This window comes from Myxine glutinosa, chromosome 1 (assembly GCF_964187855.1).
Source record: "Myxine glutinosa chromosome 1, kmMyxGlut1.1, whole genome shotgun sequence".
Taxonomy (NCBI): Eukaryota; Metazoa; Chordata; class Myxini; order Myxiniformes; family Myxinidae; genus Myxine; species Myxine glutinosa.
In genome coordinates, this window is record NC_136261.1 from 210,453,490 (window position 1) to 210,472,838 (window position 19,349).

At 42.1% G+C, this 19,349-nt stretch overlaps 1 protein-coding gene across 1 annotated transcript; it reads right to left on the reverse strand.

The window, feature by feature from the left end:
• Positions 1-205: 205 nt before the first annotated feature.
• LOC137416368 (C-X-C chemokine receptor type 2-like) lies at positions 206-18,847 on the reverse strand. The gene is made up of 3 exons (XM_068101918.2): positions 18,764-18,847; positions 16,777-17,349; positions 206-1,186 (listed from the first exon to the last, which is right to left on the reverse strand). Exons 1-3 carry the CDS (start codon positions 18,773-18,775, stop codon positions 650-652), a joined length of 1,122 nt encoding a protein of 373 aa, XP_067958019.1. The 5' UTR covers positions 18,776-18,847; the 3' UTR covers positions 206-649.
• Between the last annotated feature and the right edge of the window lie 502 nt (positions 18,848-19,349).

The window sequence follows — 19,349 nt, forward strand, 5'->3', positions numbered from 1 at the left end:
AGGAAGGGCCATTTCACTGTTTGCTTTGCGCCTTGGGCGTCTTTGACGCGGAGGTTCAGCGCCATTGGTGGAGCGCTTCCTGCGCGAGTGGCTACACCAGCAGCAACGACCAACATGCCCCTCAACATATTTTGGACCAGAGCTGAGTACCGGACGACTCAACAAAATAAATTATTTTCTTTTATCACCCCCCTTTTGTGTATTTGTGTCTGATGGAGATGTCTCAAATTAGGATTTAGTTTTACGTCAGCCTTTATTTTGCGGTGTTTTATTTCATTAAATTCGTTATTGTGGCACTTCATTTGTTTTGTCGTATTTGCATGGTATTGGGTTTGAGAATAAACCAGTGTGGCTCTGTCCAGGTAAGCAGTTTGGTTCCCTCACCGCGTGTGACAGACCAACCGCCAGTTTCGGCTAGGTGCCTCATAATAAAGGACCGTTACGACTATTCGTCATCCAGCGGTGTTAACCGCAGGGCTGACATGAAAATATAATAGTTATTTGTATTACCTTTGAATAAGCTACAAGGTTGGCAGAGGGAAGTGGTGACCATGAAACTAATTTTGTTTGATTGAGAAATGTTAAAGTTTTTTTTTATGAGTTACACAAGTTATAACACCCATCACAAAATATTTCTCCAAGTGCCACTTTATAAAGAGACAGATGCAGTGCTGTCCGTTTCAGAAGCCCCGGACTTGCTATAAACCTTTCTGAGCTTGATATGCTTCTGCAGGAACTTATCATTGATGCATCCCATCTCCCGGAAAAGCTTGAGTGAATTGTTGCGAAACTTGACACCGATGAACACATAAAGGAAGGGGTTCAGGCAGCAATGCAGGAAACCCAGTGTTTGGGTGACTGCAATGGCTCGGTTGAGATCCTCGTTCATCTCACAAGATGTCGTGACAATGTCGAAGCGGACGAGCGTGTCTACAAAGATGGTTATGTTGTAGGGCAGCCAGCAAATAAAGAAAACGATCACCACAGCCAAGATGACCTTAATAACTTTGTGTTTCGTAAAGCTTCGACTGCTGCGTAATGAGAGTATGATGTTGCTATAGCAGAAGAACATAAACAGCAATGGAATCATGAATGCAAGTGTGTGATGCATGATACGGCTGGTCAGCCGCATCTCCTCCGCATTCTCGTATGAGTAAGCAAGCTCACAAACCGTCCTGTTTCCATCCTTCAAGGGGTTTGGAAGAAAGAAATCACATCAAGCTTAGACAAATATATTTACTTTCAAGGAATTTTGTAACTTCTAATTTCTTCTTAAAACAAGTAAAAATACAAAATTATATGTGGAGCCCATGATATCATAACTGTCACCAGTCAACTATCTGTGCATTGGAATAATTCAGTATCAGCCGGAGCTCTTTTCAAGCTATCTCCTTTGGCCATTAATCCCACCCCTCTGTAAACCATCTCATTCCAGTCCATTGCAGGATGAAGGCCTTCTTTAATTCATGGTGAGGGGTGCTTTTTTTTTTTCTTTTTTTTTCTTTTTGTATACAAGATCGAGGCTCGTGAAAAAGCGAAAAGCGAAAAGAGAGCTTGATAATTGACATACTCACCATACCCAAAGGAAATAATTTATCCTTCCCAATCAACTTGGTTTTCCTAAAAAGAACACACAATGTAATTTTCTCCATCACTGACTCATTACTTATGAAGCACTCAATTATTTGCTCTCAAACAACTCCAGTCTCCAATAATAATCTGATGCCCTGAAAGTGCAGAAAGCTGTGCAGTGAATCTGGTGATTGGACAGGAAGTAAGTGTGGTGCAGGCCTAATAAAATGTGAAAAAAGTGAAGGGGTCTGAGTACTTTCTGAATTTTTTTTTTTTGTGTGTACAAGATCGAGGCTCGTGAAAGAGCTAACATTAATCACACAAAAAGTCAAACCGACACATAAAACACAAAATAAGGGGAGCGGTAGATGGGGAGAGAGGGGGAAGGACACAAACAAAATATTTGAGAGCAGGGACATCGAGAGAACTGTGGGGGGGAGAGGGCTTGGGGGGAGGTGGGAGGGGTATAAATCATATGGACACTGCAAGGACTTCCAGGAAAGAAGTGGGAATTTCAAAAAAGTGTATCTGGGGTGAATTAGCGGGGGTAGAAAAGATCAAGGTTTTGGATGGGGGAAGATAAGAGATGGTGGTGAACAGCTGTTTTAAAGACCTGGAGGGAGGAGTGGAATTGAAGGGAGTGGGGGAGTTTGTTCCAGAGGCAGGAGAAAAGAGGTATGAGAATGAAGGTGAGCAGAGAGCCTAGATTTTGGTAGTTTAACCATAAGAGGGTTGTTGGCAGATCTTGTGCGACCTGTCGGAATATTTGGGGGACAAAGCACAGAGAGAGCCGGGGGAGCAAGGCCGGAGAGGAGTCGGTAGAAGACAGAAAGACCACCAACCTGCCTGCGGTGAGTGAGTGAAAGGTCCTCGGAGTTAGCTTCATTGCAGGAGATTCCAATGATTCTGAAAGAAATTTCAGATTCTTTTTCAAATTCTTTCAAATTTCAAATTCTCAAATTCCAAAAATTCTGAAATTCTCAACTTCCCTGAAAATGTCTGCTGCTCTTCTTCTGCTCCAATCGGCTCATCTGATCATGTGCTTGTAAAGTGGACATCTCTCTGACCATTCTCAGGGAGCCTGCTCAGCGTCGACGAGTCTGGCATTTCTCTCAGACCAACTGGCACGGTCTTCAAGCAGCCATCAATCATCTGGACTGGTCTCCCATCTCTACCACCTCTGACATCAACTCATCCTGGGAATTCTTCCAAAGTAAATTGCTCTCTCTCATGCACAGATTCATCCCATCTCGTCTTCAGTTGTCATATCCTTCCCCCCGTCCATGGTACATGGAATCTTGTGGTGAGGCTGTTGCCCAGAAACAACTTGCCTTCGTCTCCTGGAAAGCAAATCCAACGGGAGGAAATCACATTTCCTTTCACAAAGCCTGAAACAAGTGTGTGTCCACCCTCAGGAGAGCCAGGAAACAATATATCTCCGTTCTCAAGACCGAACTCTCTTATCTGTCTCCCTCTTCCAAATCCTGGTGGCGTCTGGTCAAATCTGTTTCTGGTGTTTGTTCCCCCTCCATCCCCTCACTTACCTCAAACGGCTACACAGCTGACTCCGCACGTGAAAAATCTGAATGCCTCAACTCTGTGTTTGCCTCTAAATCTTGTGTCCCAAACCCATCCCTCTCTGTACCCACCGTACCCAGTCGTACCCAGCTGCTCCTGGACTCCGTGTCCTTTCCTCCTGACAAGGTGGAAAAGTTTCTGTCAACCCTCGACTCTGATTCTGCAACTGGACCTGACGGCATCAGCCCACGGGTCCTAAAATCCTGTTCTTCCGCTATTTCACTCCCTCTCTCTGTTGTCTTCACCCTCTCCTTTGCTCAAGGTCAACTTCCATCTGCTTGGAAATCAGCCAACATCACCGCTTTACACAAAAAGGTGCAAAAACAGATCCTAGCAACTACAGACCAATCAGCCTTCTCCCAATTATCAGCAAAGTCATGGAATCCATCATTGCTTCAGACATGAAATCTTTCCTCTTCTCCAATGGCTTGATCTCTGATCATCAATTTGGTTTCAGACCAGGTCACTCTACTCTGGACATGCTGCTTCTGCTGTCTCAACAATGGATGGAGGTCCTCAATACCAAACAGGAAATTAGAGCTGTCTCCCTCGACATATCACGTGCCTTCGATACGCGCTCTGCTCACCAAACTCTCCTCCTTTGGTATCCATGGAAATTTCCACGCATGGCTGGCGGACTTCCTCTCTAGTCATAGTCAACGTGTGGCCCTGAATGGGTTTCTCTCATCTCCTCCTCCTGTTCAGGCTGGAGTTCCCCAAGGCAGTGTTCTGGGCCCTGTGCTTTTTCTGGTCTTCATCAATGATCTCTCTGACTCTCTTGAAAATCCTCTCTATCTCTTTGCTGATGACTCCACTCTCTGCCGCTCCATTCCTCATCCCTCAGATCGGCAGTCTGCTGCCTCCTCACTCTCTGCAGACCTGGACAAAATCACAGACTGGGCAAACAAGTGGAACATGTCTTTCAATCCTGACAAATCTCACACTCTTATGATGTCTCTCCGAAAAGACCGACTGGACAACCCTCCCATCTACTTTCTGAATAATCCTCTCCAATAAGTTCTGTCACTCAAGCTTTTGGGTCTCGCTATCTGCCATGATCTTTCATGGGAAAACCACATTTGCAAGCTGGCCTCCAAAGCCAGTCGCCGACTGGGCATCCTCCATCGTGCGAAGTCCTTCCTTGGCACACCTGAGCTCCTCACCACATACAAGGCTTTCATCCACAGCTCAATGGAGTACTGCTCTCCCCTCTGGGCTGGTGCTCCTGCCTCACACCTAGCTCGTCTTCACGCTGTTGAAACCAAAGCGTTCAGAATCATTGGAATCTCCCGCGATGACGCTATCTCCGAGGGCCTTTCACTTACTCACCGCAGGCAGGGTGGTGGTCTTTCCTTCTTCTACCGACTCCTCTCCGGCCTTGCTCCCCCAGCTCTCTCTGGGCTCTGTCCCCCAAATATTCCTGCAGGTCGCATAAGATCTGCCTGCAACACTCTTATGGTTAAACTGCCAAGATCAAGACTCTCTGCACACCTTCACTCCTTCATTCCTCTTTTCTCCCGCCTCTGGAACAAACTCCCTCACTTTCTTCAATCCCACTCCTCCCTCCAGGTCTTTAAAACGGCTGTTCACCACCATCTCTTATCTTCCCCAATCCAAAACCTTGATCTTTTCTACCCCCGCTAATTTGACCCCAAATCCACTTTTTTGAGGTGCCGACTTCTTTCCTGGAAGTCCTTTGTGTCCTTGCGTTTTATACCTATCCTGCCTCCCCCCAAGCCCTCTCCCTTCCACACATCTCCCGATGTCCCTGCTCTCAAATGTTGTGTTTGTGTGCTTCCTCCCCTTCTCTCCCCATCTTGTCGACCGCTCCCCTTTTTATGCACTTTGTTTGCTTGTTTGTTTGATTTGTTTGTTTGATAAATGTTAGCTCTTTCACGAGCCTCGACTCTGCATACAAAAGAAAAAGAAAAAAAAAGCTTTGGTTTCAACAGCGTGAAGCCGACCTAGGTGTGAGGCAGGAGCACCAGCCCAGAGGGGGGAACAATATTCCATTGAGCTGCGGATGAAAGCCCTGTATGTGGTGAGGAGCTCAGGTGTGCCAAGGAAGGACTTCGCACAGCAGAGGATGCCCAGTCAGCGACTGGCTTTGGAGGCCAGCTTGGAAATGTGGTTTTCCCAAGAAAGATCATGGCAGATAGTGAGACCCAAAAGCTTGAGCGACAGAACTTCTTGGAGAGGATTGTTGAGAAAGTAGATGGGAGGGTTTTCCAGTCGGTCTTTTCAGAGAGACGTATTAAGAGTGTGAGATTTGTCAAGATTGAAAGACATGTTCCACTTGTTTGACCAGTCTGTGTTTTTATCCAGGTCTGCAGAGAGTGAGGAGGCTGCAGGCTGTCGATCTGAGGGATGAGGAATGCAGCGGCAGAGAGTGGAGTCATCAGCAAGGAGATAGAGAGGATTTTCCAGAGAGTCGGAGAGATCATTGATGAAGACCTGAAATAGCACAGGGCCCAGAACACTACCTTGTGGAACTCCAGCCAGAACAGGAAGGGGAGATGAGAGAAATCCATTCAGGGCCACACGTTGACTATGACCAGAGAGGAAGTCCACAAGCCATGCGTGGAGATTTCCATGGATACCATCGGAGGAGAGTTTGGTGAGCAGAGCTGGGTGCCAGACCGTATCGAAGGCACATGATATGTCAAGGGAGACAGATCTGATTTCCTGTTTGGCATTGAGGACCTCCATTCATTGTTGAGACAGCAGAAGCAACATGTCCAGAGTAGAATGACCTGGTCTGATTCCAAATTGATGATCGGAGATCAAGCCATTGTAGAAGAGGAAGGATTTGATATCCGAAGCAATGCTGGATTCCATGACTTTGCTGATAATTGTGAGCAGGCTGATGGGTCTGTAGTTGCAAGGATCTGTTTTTGCACCTTTTTGTGTAAAGTGGTAATGTTTGCTGATTTCCAAGATTCTGGCAGATGGCCTTGAGCAAAAGAGAGGGTGTAAAGAACAGAGAGAGGGTGAGATAGAGCGGAAGAGCAGGATTTTAGGACCCGTGGGCTGATGCCGTCTGGTCCAGTTGCAGAATCAGAGTCGAGGTTTGACAAAAACTTCTCCACCTTGTCAGGAAAGAAGGACACAGAGTCCAGGAGTAGTTTGTTTCAACTGGGAAAAAGTGGGAACAGAGAGAGTTAGATTTGGGACACAAGATTTAGAGGCAAACACAGAGTTGAGGCATTCGGCTTTGTCACGTGCGGTGTCAACTGTGTAGCCATTTGAGGTAAGGGAGGGGATGGAGGGGGAACAAACTCCAGAAACGGATTTGACCAGACGCCACCAGGATTTGGAAGAAGGAGACAGGTTTGAGAGTTCATTCTTGAGTGTGGAGAGATGGTGCTTTCTAGTACTCCTGAGGGTAGACACACACTTGTTCCGAGCTTGGTGGAAGGAACTGAGATTGCCTTCTGTTGGATTTGCCTTCCAAGAGGCAAAGGCAAGTTGTTTCAGGGCAACTGCCTCACCACAAGATTCAGTGTACCATGGACGGGAGGAAGGGTAAGACAACTGAAGATGAGATGGGATAAATCTGTGCATGAGAGAGAGCAGTTTGCTTTGGAAGAATTCCCAGGAAGAATTGATCTCAGGGGCAGTAGAGATGGCAGACCAGTCCATGGCCAGAGAGATGTCCACTTTAACAAGCACATGATCAGAAGAACCGATTGGAGCAGAAGAAGAGCAGCAGACATTTGCAGAGAAGTTTGTCATAACCAAGTCTAGAAGAGAAGATACTCCATTGACTGAGATCCGGGTCGGGAAAGTGACAGATTATGTCAGTCCCAATGAGTCACAGAAGTCCTTTGCTGAGGTGCCATGGCTGGTGAGAGAGGTACCCACACCCAGCCAACTGGCATGATGACAATTGAAATCACCACATATGAGGAAGAGAGAGTTGGGATGGGTAGATAGAAGCTGGTCCATATTATCAGATAGCGAGATGTAGATGGAGTCATCACTGTTTGGTGGACGGTACAACACACATATGAAGAAAAGGTGGGAGCGAAGGGGAAGCCGGAGCCAGAGGTACTCCTGGGGGTGAGGTGGAGAGAGGGCAGTGCAAGGAGAGTGAGCAAGACCGTTTTTGATAAAGATAGCAACCCCACCACCAGGACGAGGCTCAGGTCTATCATACCGGAGGAGGGAGTAACCAGGAAGAGATATTAAGGAATCAGAGACATCTTGAAGGAGGAAAGTTTCTGTTAAGCAGATCAAGTCTGGATTGTCAGAATCAACCTGAATGGAGAGATCAATCAGGTTTGAGCAAAGGCCCCGGATGTTTGAGGTCCATACCGTTAATGAGGAGAGAGGGGGAACATCGGGTGCAGGACAGGGGATGGGAGGGGTAGGGTCAGATGAAGGATGAGAGGGGGAGGTAGGGAGAGCTGTTGATGGTGTGTCAAAGATTACAGAAGAGTTACAAGAAAGGGAAGGATGAGGAGGACGAAAGGTTTGATGGTGATGGGATGAGGCACAGTGAGGGGTTGTTTGAGCGGGGGCAGAGGAAAGTAGAAGGTTGGGCGAGGTGGAGGTGTGAGAGAGAAGGGAGACGAAGTGGGGAGGAGGCAGCTTTGAGTTGGAGGGGGGAGGGGGAGAATTGGAGAGGGATGGTAGGGGGGGGGGGAGATTTGAAGGGGAGGGTTGGGGGGGAGTTTGGAAGGGGAAGGGCGAGGGGGGAGTTTAGGGGCGAGGGGGGAGGGGAGGGGTAAGGGGGAGTTTACGAGAGGACGGGCAAGGGGGGAGGGGGGAGATTTGGAGGAGAGGGGCAAGGGGGGACTTTAGAAAGTGGATGATTAATGAAAGACGAACATTTATAACAATTTGGGTTTATTGTGATTTTCAAGTTAGCGATCCGTTTAAGAACGATGGAGGAGAGATGGAATGAATGTGAATTTAGAGCATGTAGTGATTAAGAATTACAAGAGATTGAATTTTTTTTTTAAAGTGGAATGAGTTGAATAGGAAATTGAAAAAAGCCTTTAAATAGGAAGAAAAACAGCGTATTGTGATATACCACTGAATAAAACACTGCAGGGGAAAGTTTAAACATATTTAAATAATATTTAAACAAAACTGTGAAGAACAATCTTATATTCACAAAAATACCAACGGGGAGAGGGCCGAGAGGGACAACCACGAGTCATGTGAACAGGGCAAAAGGTGGAAGCGAAGGAGATAATGGGGGCGGGGCGAGACAGCGCACGTGGACAGGAGCACACGATTAGACAACAGCACACGTGGAGAAAGGGAAATAAATGTTTTTTTTTTGTTTGTTTGTTTGTTTGTTTTGGGGGGTGGGGGGGTTAAAACGTTAGACAAAGAGTCGATGTTCGGGGAAGTTCGGGGGAGAAGGGAAAAATCTAAGAACCAAGCAAAAACAGCGAAGGAAGGAACTTAAGTGAACAAACTTCGACGGGGGAAGCCTCAGGCTACAAGGCCGCACACGCGGGGCAAACAGAAACGATTAATTTATGAAAGATTAACACCGAGAATCTTCCTTGGGACACACTATAGGTACACACACCGAAAGATAAATACAGTTTCGACAAAAATACAATTGTGAACCATTACTTAACTTCGAAAACGTGGAGAACGTGTACAGCTTCGAAAAACCATGCCGTCGCCGCCAAGATCTCGCGAGATCTCCAATGTAGTTTGAAAATGTAGAATGCACTGTAGTTTGAAAATGATGATGTCATAGGTCATGTGGTATGACAGCCATCTTGGATAGAAAAACGAACCTAATCCGATCAACACAAAACTTCCCAAACGTGATCCACTTCCCATATATATGCAGAGCGATGGCATGTACCCGTTGTGGGACTATGCGGAGGCATATTGGCGACATCTAGTTTTTTATGTTGAAGGTTCCAGTCACGGACTATATAGTCCTCATCGAGGCCAGGCCTTAAATAAAAGAACTGCATTAATAGAAAAGTGAAGAAAGAGAGAATAGTCTAAGCATTTTTGAGGAAGTAAAGAAAAATAAAAGAGGGAGAGTGTAAAGGCAAGGAGTGAAAATGAGTAATAAAAGTGTGATGAAAAGTGTATGATGTTTGTTTGTAAGAAAGAGAGATTGAAGCTAGCCTGGTAGCTATAGTTTGAGTGAGACAGAAATTAAGACCAGCAATCCTGACATGGAGAGTGTAAGATGGTCCGGGCACCACTTTAACGCTTCTAAGTCAGAATGGGAGTACTACCGTGGGCGGTTGCTGTCTACAACCTACTATCTAAAGAGACAGAAAATGAGAGACTTTAATAAAGTGAGAGAAAATGTTCATTTCTTTAAGAACAGTTCGATATTTATTTTGATGAACTTCATCATCACTATGTTAGAAGTACACAGCCCTTACACAATTACATAGAACTCCAATAAAAAATTTGTAAACACGATCGTCCTTGAGTAAATCCATGCTGGTGTTGTCCTTGGGTAAATCCGTCCTTGAGTACATCCATGCCATTACACCTGGTGTTGGCCTAATGGTTAGGGTGGCGGGCTTGGGATCTGAAGGTCCTGAGTTCGTAATCCCATTGCATTAACGCCAGGTGGGGTGAACTCAGCCTGTCATCCTTCCGAGGTCGGCAGAAATGAGTACCAGACTACTGGTTTGACAGGGAGGAGTGGCGACCCCCCCCCCTCCCTCCCCCACCCCGTCTATGCCACACACTTACCCGTGTGTACCAGCCATATAAAGGCAATGAATTGCCCAAGGCGACTCGACATCGTCAAATCCATGCTGACCACCTTTAATTATTGTACACCGCCCCTTTCCTATTCCATCCCCAGGCTCTGCATGATGTCATCGCCGGGTGCCCCGGGGATGACACACGCTGAAAGGGAGTACTACCGTGCTTTTTTTCTTGCTTGTTTGTTTCTTGCAAAATCGAAGAGTTATCAATATATTGGTCGGTTGAGTTTGTTATTCTGTCTGTTTGTTACTTGCAAAATTGAAGATTTTTCAAGTATATTGGTCGGTTGCATTAGTGGTTCTGTCTATCTGTCTGTTTTTTTGTTTGTTACTTGCAAAATCGAAGATTTTTCAAGTATATTGGTCGGTTGCATTTGTGGTTCTGTCTGTCTGTCTGTCTGTCTGTCTGTTTGTTTGTTTGTCACCGGCGTACAGGTCACAATTCTTAACCAATCGTCACGAAACTTTACCAAGTTGTCTAGGTCATCCCAATTGAGAAGCCTATTGATTTTGAGGTTAAAGGTCAAAGGTCATCTGGAGGTCAAATTTCTAAAATCACCATTTTAAATCCGATTGACTTTAAAATTGAATAGCATTTGTATATTGAGTCACTAAATGGGGGAATGAGCTATTTTTGAGGTCAAAAGGTCAACTCAAGGTCAAATTTTTTAAATGATAAATTTTCATCCAATAAGCCGTCAATTCTCAACCGATTGACTTGAAAATTGAACAGCATTTGCATATTGTCACTAAATTGGGAAACATACTATTTTTGAGGTCAAAAGGTCAAAGGTCAACTCAAGGTCAAATTCTAAAAAATCATCAATTTTCATCTAAAAAGCCGTCAATCCTCAACCGATTGACTTGAAAATTGAACAGCATTTGCATATCGAGTCACTAAATAGGGAAACCGACTATTTTTGAGGTCAAGGGTCAACTCAAGGTGAACCTTCCAAAATCATCATTTTTCATCTGAAAAATCGTCACTTTTCTTCCTATTGACCTGAGCTTTGATCAAGATTGTCAATCTTAATCTTGATGAAATGGACAATTTGCTGTATCAATGGAATTTTCTTTCTTCTTGGGGGGGATGGCTTTTGCAAGGATCGTGCTCCGCTTGACGTCTTCTTGTTACTTGCAAAATCGAAGATTTTTCAAGTATATTGGTCGGTTGTGTTTGTGTTTCTGTCTGTCTGTCTGTCTGTCTGTCTGTTTGTTTATTTGTCACCGGCCTACAGGTCACAATTCTAAACTGATCGTCACGAAACTTCACCAAGTTGTATAGGTCGTCCCAATTGAGAAGCCTATTGTTTTTGGGGTCAAAAGGTCAACATAAGCCAAAGGTCACCAACTTTGCCAAATTTCTAAAATCCTCAATTTTCATCCGATTGACTTGAAATTTGAAGAGGACTTGCATATCTGGTCAATGAATTCAACCACTAAGTATATTTGAGGTCAACATAGGCCAAAAAGTCAACATAGGCCAAATTTCTAAAATCCTCAATTTTCATCCGATTGACTTGAAATTTGAAGAGGACTTGGATATCTGGTCACTGAATTCAACCACCATGCTTTTTTGAGGTCAACATCGGCCAAATTTCTAAAATCCTCGATTTTCATCCGATTGACTGGAAATTTGAAGAGCATTTGCATATCTGGTCACTGAATTCAACCACAAATTATATTTTAGGTAAACATAGGCCAAAAGGTCAACATAGGCCGAATTTCTCAAATCACCTATTTCCATTTGATTGACTTGAAATTCTAAGAGGATTTACATATATGGTCACTGAATTCAACCACCAACTATTTTTGAGGTCAACATAGGCCAAAAGGTCAACATAGGCCAAGTTTTTTTAAATCCTCAATTTTCATCCGATTGACTTGAAAATTGAACAGCATTTGCACATTAAGTCACTAAATAGGGAAACTAACTATTTTTGAGGTGAAAAGGTCAAAAGTCAACTGAAGGTCAACCTTCCAAAATCATCATTTTTCATCTGAAAAATCGTCACTTTTCATCCTATTGACCCGAGCTTTGATCAAGATTGTCAATTTAAATCTTGATGAAATGGACAATTTGCTGTATCAATGGAATTTTTTTTTCTTGGGGGGGGGGCGGCTTTTGCAAGTACCGTGCTCCGCATGACGTCTTATTGATTGTTTGTTTGTTTGTCACACGCCTGCAGGTCACAATTCTAAATCGATCGTCATGAAACTTCACCAAGTTGTCGCGGTCATCACAACTGAGATGCCTATTGACTGAGAAGCGTGTCAGGACAACAAATCATCAATTTCCATCCGATTGACTTGAAAATTAAACAGCAACTGCATTGTACATCACTGAATTGGTAAACCAACTATTTTAAGGTCAACTCAAGGTCAAACTTCTAAAATCATCAATTTTCATCTAAAAAATCTCCACTTTTCATCCAATTAGCTTGGGAATTAAACAGCAATACTATAGTGTATCAATGAATTGGGAACCCAACTATTTTTGAAGTCAAAAGGTCAACTCAATGCCAAACTTCTAATATCATCAATTTTCATCTGAAAAATCAATTTTAATCTGATTGACCCGAGATTTGATTAAGATTGTCTATTTTAATCTTAATGAAATGGACAATTAGATGTATCCATGGCAACTTTTGGGGGTGGGGGGAGGGGTTGATTTTGCAAGTATCATGCTCGGCATAGCGTCTTCTTGTTTGTTTGTTTGTTTGTCCGGACGATATATCAGCCATCCTTTCAGCTAGGAAGCTAAAATTTGAGTACAATAGTGAGCACGTGCTTTGGCAAAAACAATATATATTTTTTTGATTAACAAATCGATTTATTAATAACTTAATTATTATAGATTAATTAATCACTTATTTATTTCCTTTCCCAACTGGGAAATATCTCAGGCACATTTTCAGTTAGGAAGCTAATATTTGGACATGTCAATGACCAAATCATTTGGCTATAAAGGGTATTTTTGATTTATTGATTAATCAATTAATCGATTTTTTTTCTTTCGAATAATTATTTATTTAATTAATTTTCAAAAAGTGACAGATTCACATGAAACGGTGGTGGTTTAGGTATGTCATTAGCCAATTGATTAATAAATTAATTATTTTACGATTATTTATTTATTTTAATTACATAATTAATCAATCAATTATTGTACGCCTTTCTTTCCCAATATCGTCTCAACGAGTCACGTGCTGGAAGATATGTTATTTATTTATTTGGCATGCCGGCAGTGTACTTTGAATGTATCTGTACTTGGTTTGTATTTATTTAAATGTTTCCCTATCAGTTCCTTAAGCCTTGTGTTGGCTTAGCGGTTAGGGGGCTGCTTTGGGATCCTAGGATCCTGGGTTCAAATCCCAATCCAATCGCTGATTTAACGCCAGGGGGGTTGACTCAGCCTGTTCATGCCCTTCCGAGGTCGGCAAATTGAGTACCAGTTCACTGGAATATTCCCTGTGTGTCGCAGGGTGACTAACAGGGTTGGTGGCAAAAAGGGCATCCAGCCATAAAACATTGCTTCAAAAAGAGGCCCAAGGTGCCTGAAAAAGGTCCAAGCCCTGCTCTGTGGGGGAAAATGGCCTCTAAAGGTGGTTCCTATCATTGCCCTAATTGACGTTTCCAACACCCTTCCCTACAACGGAATTCAAGCTAAGGTTGCCTAAAGGTGGTTCCTGTTACTAGCTCCTGTTTACTTTTATATTCTCGTCCTGTTATTGTGTACTTCATTAATTCCTTCTGCTTATTCTTAATAACACTGCTTAATCCTCCCTGCCCAACCACCCTGGTCTATTTCTACCTCTGGATTTACCCAACACTGGAATATACTTACTCTGCACCCCCACACAATTGCTCATTGAAGGTTGCCTAGTTATATGATGCCCGTGTGTACCTGTCGTTGGCTTCTCCCAATCAGCAGAAAAAAAAACAAACAAACTGAGATCACTGCATGGGTTCGTTTGAGACTGACACCTGTTTATAGTATAGGGTTAGTGACCAAGACAACCACTGAGCCAAAATGGATATTGAGACATCAACATTCACTTTTTCATGTTTCGACTATTGCTGTAATCTCGCGAGGTTATCGGTGCCTGACGATGTTTGAAAGTATTGTTTAAGTGAAAATAAAGTATTTTCTATGGTGTAGAAAGTGTTTTGTGGGGAAATAGGTGATGCAAAAAGAGATGGTATTGTTTTTAATTATAAGTAGAACACACATTTGAAAGCAGGACAGACACTTCCGCCATTTAATGGCTTTGCGACCACAACAACAATGTATGTCAAAAGTTGGGAACATAATGAAGACATTTTCTTGAGACACCCTGTCCATGAAGTCAACCCTTCCTGCACTTCCCTTTTTCTAATATCGACATGTATTTGAAAAAAACTTTCAGGTGAACTGAGTATTTCACTGACTTTTCACTTTCATGTGAACTGTGCTTGAATTTCCAAGTAGATACAAACTCTTGAATCTTGTTGCTCCATCTCAGAGACTTCTGAGGCTTCTTTGGACTCTACCCAAGCTATAAATGAGCCATTAATGTCGAAAACTAGGTGATAACTAGATGGTATTCATAGAATACTTACCCTATGCAGTCAACTTGTTGCTAGCCAACTCTTATGTTTTTGAACATTTTTTTGGATCCAATATGGCTGCCATATCACGTGAGCGATGACATCATAAATTTATATTCTCTAATATAATTGTTGCATAGATCACGCTCAATACATTTCAAACTGATCAGACTAAGCGTTGTCCCTGTCGAATTATGATGTCATAATTATGGCACCAATGACGTCATCGTTAACAACACCTATTCCCCATATGGAGTTCTTTACAATGAGCCATGTTTCAATTTTTTCCATGCAGCGGTTTTGAAGATATAGAGGTGCAACATTTTTCGGTTTTTCCAAGATGGCGCCTGTACCACATGACCTATGATGTCATGATTATCATTAAAATATTATAAAGGAGGAGGTGCTCCTATGGTGAAAATTTTGTGTCCATCATACCAACAGTTGCTGAATTTTTTTAAATAATGATCAGATAAGTGTTGTATTTGTCGAATTATGACATCACAACGAAAGCACCGATGACATCATCATTAACATATCTTATGGGAATATCTTATAAGAATAAGTACATGGGGAGTACTTGACAATGAGCCAGGTCTCAATTTTTTCCATGGAGTGGTTTCAGAGATAAGGAGGTGCGGTTTTTCCAAGATGGCACCTGTACCACGTGACCTATTACGTCATAATAATCATGAAAATATTCTACAGGAGGAGGCGCTCCTATGGTGAAAATTTAATGTCAATCGGATCAATAGTTGTCAAGAAAATGAATTTTTAAAATGCAGACACGTACGGCACACGGCACACGTACGTACCCGAAAGCTTAACCCCGGTTTTCGCTTCACGAACGCAGGGTAATTATGCCATTGGGTATGGAAAAAAACTTTCACTATGTTTGTTTTCAAACGATGATGATCTCACTGTGGTCTCAACCTGCGACAAAATCCAGTAATGGGCTGATTGGGAAATGTGCATTTTAAGCATTCTTAAAAGAAGAACAGCACGATTGGGAAACATACATTTAATGCGCAATTAAAAAATTAACTCGACATCTCTCATCCATGACAACCTCAGCCACGGTTATAGCAGAACGAGCTGAATCATCACACAGTCACGGATTGGTTAACCCCAATATGGAGCCGTTCAAAAATTATGTTATGCTACTTTTTAGGGAAGCACGTGCATGCCGTGTGTGCTGACGGGCTTAATTCAACCTTGCTAATAACTTTTATTCGACATTGATTAGATTTTTCGGGGTCCCTCATCGTGAATAATACTCGACCCAGGCAAAGCCAATGGAAATCTGACCCAACAAACGCGGGCAATGTGTAATCAGCAGAGGCCTACATGCCTGACGTCTTAGGCCCACCAGAAACCAAGATGGCGGCCATATAATTTTGTCTGGGTGCCATGGTGGGTGCCATGGTCAAGCGACAAATGTGGATGTGGCAGCTATCTGATTTATAGCTCCGGCAGCTGTTTGACCAATGGGTGAACATTTCAAAAATTGACCTCCAACAAGAACCACAGCAACAGCAGCACCAACAACCATGCGGAGCTCTTGTGGACCTGTGATACATCTCAGGTAAAACATTTTTTTTATCTGTGAGCAACTGATCTCTTATTGCACATTGTTTGCTGGAGAGTAGAATTAATGGAATCGAAGAATTTATTTGTGATTTGTATTTAGCTCCCTTGAAGCAACAGGATCGTATCAGTATGAAACCGATTGTTCATAATAAGGATCCGTTTTAATTTGATGAGGTCTGATCTATTACATTAACTACTGATCATAAGCTTTTGTTCCAATACATTATTAAATTGTGGATTTATTCGAAGTGCATTTTTCTTTCCAGGAAAGAACAACAAATGCGGTTCTCTCACTAGCTGGCTCATGTGAATTGCGACGTCTTAGGGTTAGGTTATGAGGTTACACTTGAAGTATCCCCTAAAACGAACACAACCTCTTTTCTTACATGTCCTCGCTCAAACGTATATCTTGCCACCATGATGTCACTCAAAAACTGTCTACTTTGCCCAACCAAACGACAGAACCAGAAAATTATGTTTGGCTTGCAAGTGTGGGGGGGGGGGGGGGGGAAGAGGGCGAAAGAGGGGAAGGGGGAGGAAGGGGGGAAGGTAGAGTGGGGGGTGGAGGGGGAGGAGGGGTGGAGGAGGGAGGACGTGTTCACCAAAATGCAGACCAGGATTATGGGAAGGGACATATCTATGCACCAGACATTGCCCCCATCGAAGCAAGTGTCCATAATATGCCAATGGACCTTTATTATGTGATGCATTTCATGTGCTCGTGCAACCTCACCTTCAGCATCTGACTGTAGATGATGTCTGGACAACTGAACAACAAGCTCAACATCCACACAGTGGTGCAGATGATTTGAATGTTGCGTGTTCTACGACAGGAGTGCAACTTGATGGCATGTACGATGGCGAGGTAGCGGTCAAGGCTGATGCAACACAGTAAGAAGATGCTACTGTAAAAGTTAATGCTCGTTAGCGAATAAATGAGTTTGCAACCGGTGTTGCCAAAACACCAATGGGATGAATCATTGTAAGATGCCCAGAAAGGAAGAGTCAACACAAACAAGAGATCTGCCAGTGCTAGGTGAATCATATATATATCAGATGATGCCATTGAGGTTCGGTAGCGTGTCAGGACAATAACGACCAGAATGTTACCAAGAAAACCCAGTATGAAGACAAGTGAGAAGGCAACAGGAAGAAACATCCTGCTAAACACCTCGCTGCTTCTTGTCTCACATGGCTGAGTGCAGCATACGAAGCTGGACATATCATCAGTGTCGTTGGCATAGTCCGTGTAGTTTTCAAAATCGAAATCAAATTCTCCATCCGAAAATTCATCGAATGTAAATCCCTAAAAGAAAACCGAGAAAATATATAGCATGTATCAGCAATTGATTGACAATATACTTGATCTATAAGCAAGAGCATGGCAGAAACTTAAAGGATTACGTTTGTTCAAAATGTATCATAACATCTTTTACATTCATGAGTTAGTGGAGTGACAAGTCAGCTCGGGTTAATCTCTCATCCAAATAATTGATTTTGTGAAAAAGTTTCATGAAAACATGAATGCTGAACTTCACATTTACCTTTTGCAATTGATGCAATTTTGATCAGTTGAACTTTTGATCAAAATTTTTGATCTTTTGCAATTTTGCTTTTCCAATTTACCTTTTCATTTGCAATTTTTTCAATATGAATTGAAAATGAACAGCATCCACTAGTGGTTTAAAACTAAGGTTTCTGCTTGAAAAAGCATTTGATTTGAGTTCACTGAAGTTTTCAAAGTCATTTTAATGAGTAACGTTGAACAATCGGACACCGAACAAACTCATAAATATCTTGAACTGTTTGCTTGTCGATTTAGATCTTGACAATAAATGCAGCAGAACACATCCTAATATGAATTTGATGACACTGACAGTTTGGTGCTACCACGGGTCGTTCTCTGTTCCTTGATCGGCGCTTACGCGATGCTGCCAAACTACAGATTTCAAATCCACTTTCACATTAATTGTGGGTGTTTTCTGCACGTTTTCTTATAAGGATGGTTAAGCATATTCATGATATACATGTTTATATATATTCATGATATACATATTTATTTATTTATATATATATTCATGATATACATATTTATTTATTTATATATATATTCATGATATACATATTTATTTATTTATATATATATTCATGATACACATATTTAGCCTGGTGTTGGCTTAGCGGTTAGGGTGCTGGCTTGGGATACCTAGGATCCTGGGTTCGAACCCCGGTCAATCGCTAATTTAACACCAGGGGGGTTGACTCACTATTCAGCCTGTCATCCTTCTGAGGTCGGCAAATTGAGTACCAGCTTGCTGGGATGAATGATCCTGGTGTGTACCCCGGTTTAGAATAGGTACACCGTATCCCTGCGCATCATAAGAGGCGACTAAGGGTTGGCGTCAGAAAGGGCATCCGGCCATAAAAACATTGCCCCAAACATGGAACCATGATTGTCATGGGGCCCGCAAGGCTAACCCTTGCTATAGTGGGAAAAATGGCTTTAAAACGATCATTCTTTTTTTTTCATATATACATATTTATATATTTATATATATATATATTCATGATATACATATTTATTTATATATATATATATATATATATATATATATATATATATATATATATATATATACATACACACACACACACACATATGTAGTGTTTATCTATGCATGTATTATAAATATATATGTATATATTTCAGATAAACTCACAAAATCCTCCATTGTTGCTGAGTTCCTCAAAGGACATCTGCTATGAGAACAGGAACAATAACCAGCTGTCGTTCCTGCTGTACAAACAATGATGTCTGTAAGAGGAAAATGCTTTAAAAGTGCAGAAATCTTTGAAATGTGGGAAGTTGCACAAGTAAAAACGCAAACAAAGATCTGTGACCACAGTAATAGGAGTAATATTACATATGTAGTATTACAAACTACAAACTACTAAATTAAACTAATTTAAACTAAATACTAAATACTAAATACTAATACTAAATACTAAACTAAATTAAACTAATCAAACTAAATTAAATTAAACTACTAAACTAAAAACGAAAACTACTAAATTACAAACTACAAACTACAAACTACATACATATTATTACAAACTACATATGTAGTTACTTGAAGAAAACATTCAGCATGTGTAACTTGTCAACGAATCTGGGCAGTTTTTCCTTAAAAACGCAGTCATGTTATAACCTAAATGGTGCAGAATAATGGAGTGTATACTGCTGCCCAATCTGACATTAAAGTGATTTTGTCATTGTGTTACAGTCTTAGATTAAATCAAGTGTCT